The 10,820-nt window shown below is 41.9% G+C and overlaps 1 protein-coding gene across 1 annotated transcript; it reads left to right on the forward strand.

Moving 5' to 3' along the window:
• Positions 1-1,260: 1,260 nt before the first annotated feature.
• On the forward strand, positions 1,261-10,191 carry LOC139403878 (cell surface glycoprotein 1-like). Its single transcript, XM_071147057.1, has 5 exons — positions 1,261-1,441; positions 4,891-6,231; positions 6,890-6,952; positions 7,133-7,211; positions 7,322-10,191. Exons 1-5 carry the CDS (start codon positions 1,354-1,356, stop codon positions 7,500-7,502), a joined length of 1,752 nt encoding a protein of 583 aa, XP_071003158.1. The 5' UTR covers positions 1,261-1,353; the 3' UTR covers positions 7,503-10,191.
• The last annotated feature ends 629 nt before the right edge of the window (positions 10,192-10,820 follow it).

The following is a 10,820-nucleotide window of genomic DNA, read 5'->3' on the forward strand; positions in this document are numbered from 1 at the left end:
TCCATTTGTTGACCAGTTGTCTGGGACAGGGATGTTGTTTTGATGCGCCAATTCCTAGACAAGTTCTCTGTGTTTGAGGCTACTAAGCCCATGAGACTGATCTATGAGACTCCATGTCATCAGATATGGACTTGTGTTCCTCTGCTACTCTAGCTTTGCAGCTGTTCCAAAGGACTTCTACCATTCTCTCACTTCCTCTCTCAACAACGTCAAGGGGAACCAGACCACTGCTTGTTTTACGTTTGTGTACACGAGACACGATGATGTCTGCTCTGTTATAATACAAAATGCACTATCGTGAGTTCATATGCATGACATATCGCAAAAACACTATGCATAAAACTGACCAAATGTAATCAACAAAATAGAATCATCATTTGTATGGATTGTGGTGGCTATCGGCTCAACTTACCCCGAGGCAAACATATAGACTATGTTAATCCACACAGCTACAAGGATGCACTTTCCTGCTAGGTTTAGGACCTCATATTTGAGCCAGTTTTCTACAGCAGGAAAATAATCTTGCAGCAACAGAAAAAGTGATTATAATTAATGGACATTTTTGCAGCTGTTGATCCATTTTTTAATAAGGGGAAATCAAGTCTGAAATGTAAAAGTTTAAATGACAAACTTCAGAAGCCTTTTTAAACCTCAAATACACTCCACGTTTTAAATGTCCTTTCATTGCAGGAAAGTTCTCCTGAAACAGAGTGATCAAATGAAGATCTGTAAAACAATCTTAAAACGATCTACTTTGGTTTAGATACGAGCATCATGAAACATATTAATACATTCATTTGACTTGGTGAAAATCATTAAAAAAAAAAAAAATCTAACTTGCTTACCACTTTTTCCATGTGGTTTCATCCTTCACAGACTCCATGAAATGACAATCTGTTCCTAAATATTTGGTCATGATTAATATGGTTGGCTAAAAAAAGAAAAAAGTGACCTATTGGTAATGTGAGAAAGAGGGATATGGATAGTTAGAGTGTGTGTGTGTGTGTGTGTGTGTGTGTGTGTGTGTGTGTGTGTGTGTGTGTGTGTGTGTGTGTGTGTGTGTGTGTGTGTGTGTGTGTGTGTGTAAGAAAGAGATAGAGGGAGAAAGCCAGAGAGGGAGAGTTTTTGAAAGAGAGGGTGTGTTCTGTGTTCTAGCCCACCTTCGCCAACCAATCGACTGTCATTAGCTATCGATGATGCACTGATGTGACTCGCATCTCAGTATAAAAAAAGTTGAGCTACACCCTTCAAACCAGTTCAGTCATCCCACAGACACTCCTAGGAAAACAAGCCAGCCTTCTTGGGAACAGAACCACAGAGCACAGCAGTACACACTCTCTCATCTCTCCCTCGATGCCTATCTCTGATCTCAGGATGTGGACCCTACTGCTTGGGGTTATTTTCGGACTCCTGGCACCTGTTCAGTCCGACCCTGTTCCTGGTGAGTAACAAGTTATTACTGTCCCAGGAAACCCTGCTCTTTGGCTCAGTTGGTAGTGTATGGTGCTTGCAAAGCCAGGGTTGTGGGTTCAATTCCCAGGGCCATCCAAAAGTAAAAATGCATGAGAAATTGTGTTCACATTAAACAATATCAGATATTATTGTTGGGGTTGCTTGTCACAGTCTGACAACCATCCCCATTGTAACAACATACCCAGTAAGCTAAATTACGTTGAAAAGACACCTAGAAGCCTTATTTTCCAGACATTGAAAAGACATCTATGTTTCACAAGTTTGGACAGCATCGTACAGTACAATGGAGTTGAATTCAGTACAGTACAGTACAGTACAATGGAGTTTAATTCAGTACAGTACAGTCCAATGGAGTTTAATTCAGTACAGTACAGTACAGTCCAATGGAGTTTAATTCAGTACAGTACAGTACAATGGAGTTTAATTCAGTACAGTACAGTCCAATGGAGTTTAATTCAGTACAGTACAGTACGGTACAATGGAGTTTAATTCAGTACAGTACAGCACAGTCCAATGGAGTTTAGTTCACCAGAGTACAGTACAATGGAGGTTAATTCAGTACAGTACAATGGAGTTTAATTCAGTACAGTACAGTCCAATGGAGTTTAATTCAGTACAGTACAGTACAGTACAATGGAGTTTAATTCAGTACAGTACAGTCCAATGGAGTTTAATTCAGTACAGTACAGTACAGTCCAATGGAGTTTAATTCAGTACAGTACAGTACAGTACAATGGAGTTTAATTCAGTACAGTACAGTCCAATGGAGTTTAATTCAGCATGATACAGTACAGTACAATGGAGTTTAATTCACCACAGTACAGTACAGTCCAATTTAATTCAGTACAGTATATATTTTTTTAACTTTCTTGAACAAAATATATTTCTCTGAGTCATTGTGTTAGCATAAAACAAAATAATAAAAAAATATTTGGGAGCAAAACATCCCCAGCTGGCCATTGGTTGTGTATTAATCAGGGTTATTAACACATCCCCAGCTGGCCATTGGTTGTGTATTAATCAGGGTTATTATCACATCCCCAGCTGGCCATTGGTTGTGTATTAATCTGGGTTATTATCACATCCCCAGCTGGCCATTGGTTGTGTATTAATCTGAGTTATTAACACATCCCCAGCTGGCCATTGGTTGTGTATTAATCAGGGTTTTTAAAACATCCCCAGCTGGCCATTGATTGTGCAGCCAAGTAAAATGGGTCACTGTCTAAGACCTCCTGTTGTATCTGAACACAGGCTTATGGAATTCAAGTAATCCTATCCTCGTCTGATGAGTCTGCACTTTTCTACTTCACCGGAGAGCCTCATTGTGTTTCAAACCTACCTGTACTCTAGCTCAGTGAAATCTGGGGGACCTATTCTTTACATGTTTAGTGCCTAAATCCCCCTTCCCTCCCCCTTCCCCCTCCCCACGTAGACAGACACACAGCAGTCTTTGTAGCAATTGCTGAGCTGTTCCAACAGGTGCATTAATGTGCATATCCAAAGTGCTTTGGTGAGTTTCATACAAGCTTGGGTGAGAAGGGAGAAACCTCATACAGTTAACACTGTTATTGGACAGGGAGAAACCTCATACAGGTAAAACTGTTATTGGACAGGGAGAAACCTCATACAGGTAAAACTGTTATTGGACAGGGAGAAACCTCATACAGCTAAAACTGTTATTGGACAGGGAGAAACCTCATACAGGTGAAACTGTTATTGAACAGGGAGAAACCTCATACAGGTAACACTGTTATTGGACAGGGAGAAACCTCATACAGGTAAAACTGTTATTGGACAGGGAGAAACCTCATACAGGTGAAACTGTTATTGAACAGGGAGAAACCTCATACAGGTAACACTGTTATTGGACAGGGAGAAACCTCATACAGGTAAAACTGTTATTGGACAGGGAGAAACCTTATACAGGTAAAACTGTTCACAAGTGTGTTAGAAATGGAGGCCTGAGATTGCTTGACGTAAAGGATAATGTATTTGGTGTCAAATTTTAAGAACAATGTCAAAGATAAGAGCAGTTACTTCTCCTTTTGTTTGAAAACGGTATTTAATGACACTCAACATTCCATGAAACAGTTAAGCTGCTTTGGAGGATTCAACAAATACCTAAGGAAAGGGGTCAGAGATACGTTTGGGATTGGGCAACAGCATCCCTGGTCAGCTCCCTAGTAGCCCCTCTCGCCACAGTACACACTTAGAATTAGTGGTGACTTGAGGAACCCAGGAGATCCTCAAGGATCCCCTGAGTTTCTCAAGGAACCATTGCTAGTCAATGGCTCATATGTGCACCTTTGTTTAGTTGAGTGGTTCTTGGTGGAACCTTTAACATTTCAATGTAGCAACAGGTTCCAGGAGGAACCCTGGAGTGGAGGCGTGGCTTATTAGGGGTGTGGCTTTAAGATATATCTTGTTGGGTCACCGGTTTGAGTAAATGTCCTTCCTGTTCATCTGTTCTGTTGTTCAAGGAAGCTTACAGAGGTGAATGACTTCCTCAGTCAAGAGCCTATGAAAATTGCAAAGTTGGAATAGTTACTACTTTATTACTATATTTAATCAGCAATGTTTATATTATTCATATTATATTAGAATATGCCATATGCATAAATATTGAAGGAACGTTGAAATTTGCAGTGTACAAGCTGAACATGGTGAATAGGAATGACATTTACTCTAACGGGTGCCCCCAAAAAATGATCTGAAAGCCACACTTCCAATAATCCACACCTCTAGTCTCCTCATAGGCTGCCACCTCTACAATATATTATTAAAAAGGTTCAAAATGGAACCCCTCCCATCACAAAAAGGTTCCGGTGGGGTTCCAATAACCTTTTTGAACTGGAAAGGTCCTGCTGGTGCGACAACCCAAAAGGTTCTTCCAGGCATCTTCACTGCTAAGAGTGTATCCCTGGTTAGCTCCCTAGCACGCCCTCTTGCAGGAATAAGATATATGCACACCTTATTCATGTGAAAGCCTCTGTTGGGGCATAACATTTGGGCACCTCTTCAAAGCCTATCCTAAACTCTTTTGAAGTAGCACTGTTGACTAATTATGGCAACAGAACAGGGAAAAGAGACAAGCCAAGACATTGTTTATTTAAAGGCTTGGGTGTGTTGATTTTGCGGTTGAATAAAACCAAATGATTTGATGAAACTGCCTCTGTCAAACACAAAGGCAGACGATTAGTCATCCCAGTTAATAATCATGTTTCCTGTATGGTGAGTCAGAACACGACAGGTTCACACAGGTACTCCAGGGAGGAGCCTGAAAGGCCACGATACTCCCAGGCCTTCCTTTGTCATGCAAAGACATCAAAGCTCAGTAATTTTCCTCTACTGTAAAGGTCAGGACATGATGTTAGTAGGTAATCATTGAGCTGAGGTCTTTTCTTCCCTTTGGCACAGCCTCGACAGAACCTCCCGCTCTGGCTGCTGGGGATTTTCTTGGAGAAACTTTCAAGATCTTCAAGAAGCTTGTAGTGGGTCCCCTGGATGCCACCAATGGAACGTCCAGCAGTGACGAAACAGTGGACCTTGATCATTTGGTGACCCCTGACCCTGTGACATCTGACCCGGAAGACCAGCTGCCCACCTTTGACCCAGAGGAGGGCAGCACAGATGAGACAGAGGGCAGCACTACAGAGGGAAGTATGAAACACCCCACTTCAGGACAAGACGATGAAGGGGAGCTGTTTGACGCCAACCTTAAACCTAGCTTTAACCTCCGCCCCAGTCCAACTCCTCGCCCCAGTCCAACTCCTCGCCCCAGTCAAAGCAACACAGAGGACAATTATGAAAAGGATGACTATGATTCCAGTCCAAGTGATATACCTGATTCACCAGAGGAAGATGAAATTATCCTGGATACTGAAAGCCCCACAGTAGAGTTTGTCCCCACAGCAGAGGTTGTCCCCACAGCAGAGTTTGTCCCCACAGTAGAGTTTGTCCCCACAGTAGAGTTTGTCCCCACAGCAGAGGTTGTCCCCACGGTAGAGGTTGTCCCCACGGTAGAGTTTGTCCCCACAGTAGAGGTTGTCCCCACGGTAGAGTTTGTCCCCACAGTAGAGTTTGTCCCCACAGCAGAGGTTGTCCCCACAGCAGAGTTTAACCCCACCACTGATTTTCAGATGGATTTGGAAGATGTTAACGCAATCCTTGACGCTAAACCCAGCCCCAGTCCTTATCCAACTCATGACGCTAACCCCAGCACCAGTCCTTATCCAACTCATGATGCTAGCACCACAACAGAGCGAGAGGAGTTGGAGGACGATAAATTCAGACCAAACTTTGTCGCCAGCCCTAGTCGTGTACCGGATCCCAGTCCCAGCCATAGTCCCATCTCAGAGTTTGAAGAAGAAGACCTGTTACCTCTTAGCCTTGATCCAAGCTTTAGTACCACCTCCAGACCTAGCCAAAGTTCGGGCACCAGCCATACACCTAGTTCTAACCTAACCAGTATGACAGGCTTGGAGGAAGGCGGGGCTGCAAAGATGAATACAGAGCTGGCCTTCACCCCAACCACCAGTTCTGCTGCACCTACAACAGTCAGGATGAATTCAGACATTGAAGGGTCAGGGTCGGGATTCCTGCCTCAGAGTAGCACCACAGTAGCAGCCCCTGCTGGCGAGGAGGACCAAACATACAACTCCCTAGTCGATAAGCCATTCATTGAAACAAAGACAAGAATTCAAGGCAGCAATAGGCTTGCTCTACCAAGGGAGGAACCGGCAGTGGATTCCTCTACAGGTACAGTACTGCTTATCCAGGAGAAGTGCACTAATATTCTGTCCCTTCAAAGCTCTTGTGTTCATAATGGGTGGCATTCAGCATTGAGATCCTTGTACTTTACTCATACTTCTGCGTAAATCATTCATTGATGTCAATGGAAGGCTTGCACAAAGGTATTGGGTTGTCCAGTCTGAATACATCCCATTGTATCTGTTAGCAGAGTGGGATAGGGCATGTCCCATTGTATCTGTTAGCAGAGTGGGATAGGGCATGTCTGTTGTATCTGTTAGCAGAGTGGGCTAGGACATGTCCATTGTATCTGTTAGCAGAGTGGGATAGGACATGTCCATTGTATCTGTTAGCAGAGTGGGATAGGACATGTCCATTGTATCTGTTAGCAGAGTGGGATAGGACATGTCCATTGTATCTGTTAGCAGAGTGGGATAGGACATGTCCATTGTATCTGTTAGCAGAGTGGGCTAGGACATGTCCATTGTATCTGTTAGCAGAGTGGGATAGGACATGTCCATTGTATCTGTTAGCAGAGTGGGCTAGGGCATGTCCATTGTATCTGTTAGCAGAGTGGGATAGGACATGTCCATTGTATCTGTTGAACACACTATTGAACACATCTCTTTGAGTGTGAATTGTAGTTAATCTTTCTCTATTTCCACAGTTCTTCATGATGCAGCTGCTGTAAAACCAACCCCATCCAGACAACATGATTCATATACATCGGGTCAGTTCCTGAATCATACACGCCCAGCTAACAAGATATGCTACTGATACACCAGGGAACGTTCTGCTCCTTTGTGCAGTTTAAATTTGAAGACAATGTTTTGTGAACGTACTAGAGGACCCAGTAGACACGGTCACTTCCCCTCACTGTCTGCTTCGTCTTCTTCTCCTCCTCCTCCAGGTTGGTTGATCATCGTTGCCTTCGTCGCGGGCGTGGCGGTCTTGGTCGTAATCTGTGTCGCCATAGGTACCAGAGACAGGTAAAATCCACCACTTTCAAACCCATCCAGGAAAATATGTTCCTGAGATTGAAACATGTTGTCACTTAGTTACAAACCATGGAATTAAACCATGTCAAATCGTCTTGCAGGTGGAATGCACCGGCCCAGGCATCTGAGAAGAAGGTCGCCAACGCGAGCTCAGGAGATGAGAAGGCGGAGCGGGAAATGGAGAGGTTTCTGTCTAAAGAGAGGCCAAGGGAAAACATCCACGCTGGAGAGTACACTGTTATACTTCTGGAGGACCTCCCTGAGAAAGAGCCGCTGGACTGAGACGGGCCAAAGAGATGCAGAACGGGGACAAAATAAGAACAATGGACACCTTAGAAATAGAATGGAACGGGTCTCCCCATTCTAGTCAATGGTTGCATAATGGGTGGCATAATGGGTGGCATAGTGGGTGGACTCCCCCCCATTCTTGACACACACAGGAAACTGTTGAGTGTGAAAAACCCAGCAGCGTTGTAGTTCTTGACACAAACGGGTGCGCCTGGCACCTACCCTGTTCAAAGGCACTTAAATATTTTGTCTTGCCCATTCACCCTCTGAATGGCTCACATACACAATCCATTTCTCAATTGTCTCAAAGCACAATCCAGTCTCCTCCCCTTCTTCTACACTGATTGAAGTGAATTTAACAAGTGACATCAAGGGATCATGGCTTTCACCTGGATTCACCTGGTCAGTCTATGTCATGGAAACATTTCTCACAGCAGGGAAAGAATCCTGCAGCAACTGGAAATGTGAATGATTGTGTGGATTATAATTAATGGACATTTTTGTAGGGGTTGATAATGCATTTTTGTAGTTACGGCAAATCAAGTCTGACATTTTTAAGCGGAAATTACAAACTTTAGAACTCTTTTTAAACTTTGAATAACTACAAGTTTGCATTTCCTACCTTGCAGGAAATTTGCTGCAACAACCGGGTGATCAAATTAAGACCCTACATCTGTAGCTAGTGATTCCTGATTCTATGACTATGAATGGAGACATTCTAGAATGTATGTGGGACACGTCTGTGGCGTGTGAGTTTGAACTGTCCCTTTGACCTTTGGCAGCCCAGATAAGTCAGATTGGTAAACACCTGTTCCGATGGGCTATGGATGAACACGTTGCTATATCTCTGTTGACATTATGTATATTATCAAAGTTACAAACACTGTCAGAACCATTGATAGAAAAAAAGAAAACAAGGTCATACTGAATTTCTAATTCTCACTCACCGACCAGTGTTGTTGTTGTTGTTGTTATTGTTATTGTTGTTGTTGTTGTTGTTGTTGTTGTTGTTGGTGGTGTTATTTTTGTTTTGATATTGCACTATTTTTTATCAACAAATCTTATTTGTGTACATGTTTTTGATCATCCTGTAAAAGAAAATACAGAATCCATACAGAATATAAAAGATTGTCTTTCTAGATGTTTCATAGTGACACACTCAGGGACTCACATAAGTGCTACACAGCCAGAATAAGTCAAGTATAGTAGAAAGACTTAATACCAACCTACTTAGAGCCCTGCTTTTCACTACATTTCCCCTGGGGGTAAAATCCTGCTGACTGTGGCATTACGTATTGTTCAGATGAATGCCGGTATGTGAGTTATAGTAAATATAATATACTTTATACTTCATATGTATTCGTTTTAAACACTCAGAGTTCTTCTAGTGTTAGACAGTTGTGTGATGCTCAGTGCATAGCTACTGCTGCAGTATAATGGATGCATTTTAAACCATTACAACACTTCAGTAGTCAGCTACACTAAATGGTTCCCAAATGTAGTTTCTCCCTTCTATTTCCACGTCTGTTCATATAAAGTGTACTGCAGATCATTTTAAACTATGAACTAACTACAACTACTGGGGTTTAAATACAACAACTACTACCTTGCTTTTTTACTCTGGGACCATACGTCATGAAAGAAACAATCCGTTTTTCATTTCAACATTTATTGGTTTCCATAATTATATGTACACAAGAAGTAGTAAAACACTTTACCAGACTTTTAGTCCATTTGTCTGACAGAGAAAATTATATTTTTACATTTTAGACAAATTCAATTCATACTTTCTTTAGTTCACTCACACACATTCAACATTAGACAGATTCTAGAACCACACATTCACAGTCAACATCATACAGATTCTAGAATCACACATTCACAGTCAACATCAGACAGATTCTAGAACCACACATTCACACAGTCAACATTAGACAGATTCTAGAACCACACATTCACAGTCAACATCAGACAGATTCTAGAACCACACATTCACAGTCAACATCAGACAGATTCTAGAACCACACATTCACACAGTCAACATCAGACAGATTCTAGAACCACACATTCACACAGTCAACATCAGACAGATTCAAGAATCCCACATTCACACAGTCAACATCAGACAGATTCTAGAACCACACATTCACACAGTCAACATCAGACAGATTCAAGAATCACACATTCACACAGTCAACATCAGACAGATTCTAGAACCACACATTCACACAGTCAACATCAGACAGATTCTAGAACCACACAGTCAACATCAGACAGATTCTAGAACCACACAGTCAACATCAGACAGATTCTAGAACCACACAGTCAACATCAGACAGATTCTAGCATCACACATTCCCACAGTCAACATCAGACAGATTCTAGCATCACACATTCACACAGTCAACATCAGACAGATTCTAGAATCACACACATTCACACAGTCAACATCAGACAGATTCTAGAATCACACACATTCACACAGTCAACATCAGACAGATTCTAGAATCACACACATTCACACAGTCAACATCAGACAGATTCTAGAATCCCACATTCACACAGTCAACATCAGACAGATTCTAGAACCACACATTCACACAGTCAACATCAGACAGATTACACAACAATGAGGAAGAATGTTCCACCACGTTCTTGGACACATATGTGCATTGAATGAAAATCCAGGATAGAAAATAGACAGAAGAAGAGGGTCTACATGTACATTTCAACTGGTATTCATAGAAAAATAAAAAGAGGAAAAAGCCAAACTGAGAAAGAAAACATTTAAAGTGAATGTATGAAACACTGATGTTTATCAGTGTTCAGCCATGTCTGGACAAGACTCAAGAGCATTTAGCATAGGTGCATAGGTTGCCTGATAAAATGTTGCCTGAACCTGATATTCAGCTAACGTACATACATACAGTAGCTGCCAGCACCAAAGCTCTGTTGATGCCTGCCCCTGTCGTCTTGATTCCACTCTGAGAAAGCTACACCTTTAATTGGACTTTTCTCTCTTATCTTGTCAACCTAAGAACAAAAGTAACAACGATACTGTAAAACAAACAATAAAATAACACCACCCAGTCCATATGGGTGAAAAATACAGCACTTTTTCCTCTTATTTTTCCTCTCTTTCCAGTCCCATTTTCTGGATCATTCTATGTCTGCATTAAGAGTATTAACTACATCTGTCTCCCTGAAAAAGACCAAACAATTCCATATGTATATTGGTGTTGGATTCAACATTTTGAACATTGAGACATTAAATAAATGATAGAGAAGAAGCATAGAATCAAAGGAGAACGT

This window comes from Oncorhynchus clarkii, unplaced genomic scaffold, assembly GCF_045791955.1.
Source record: "Oncorhynchus clarkii lewisi isolate Uvic-CL-2024 unplaced genomic scaffold, UVic_Ocla_1.0 unplaced_contig_12719_pilon_pilon, whole genome shotgun sequence".
Classification (NCBI taxonomy): Eukaryota; Metazoa; Chordata; class Actinopteri; order Salmoniformes; family Salmonidae; genus Oncorhynchus; species Oncorhynchus clarkii.

Coding starts and splice junctions, on each gene's coding strand:
- LOC139403878 (XM_071147057.1), top strand. CDS start 1,354: ATGCCTATCTCTGATCTCAGGATGTGGACCCTACTGCTTGGGGTTATT. Junction 1,442..4,890: donor TCAGTCCGACCCTGTTCCTG/GTGAGTAACAAG, acceptor CCTTTGGCACAG/CCTCGACAGAACCTCCCGCT. Junction 6,953..7,132: donor ACATGATTCATATACATCGG/GTCAGTTCCTGA, acceptor CTCCTCCTCCAG/GTTGGTTGATCATCGTTGCC.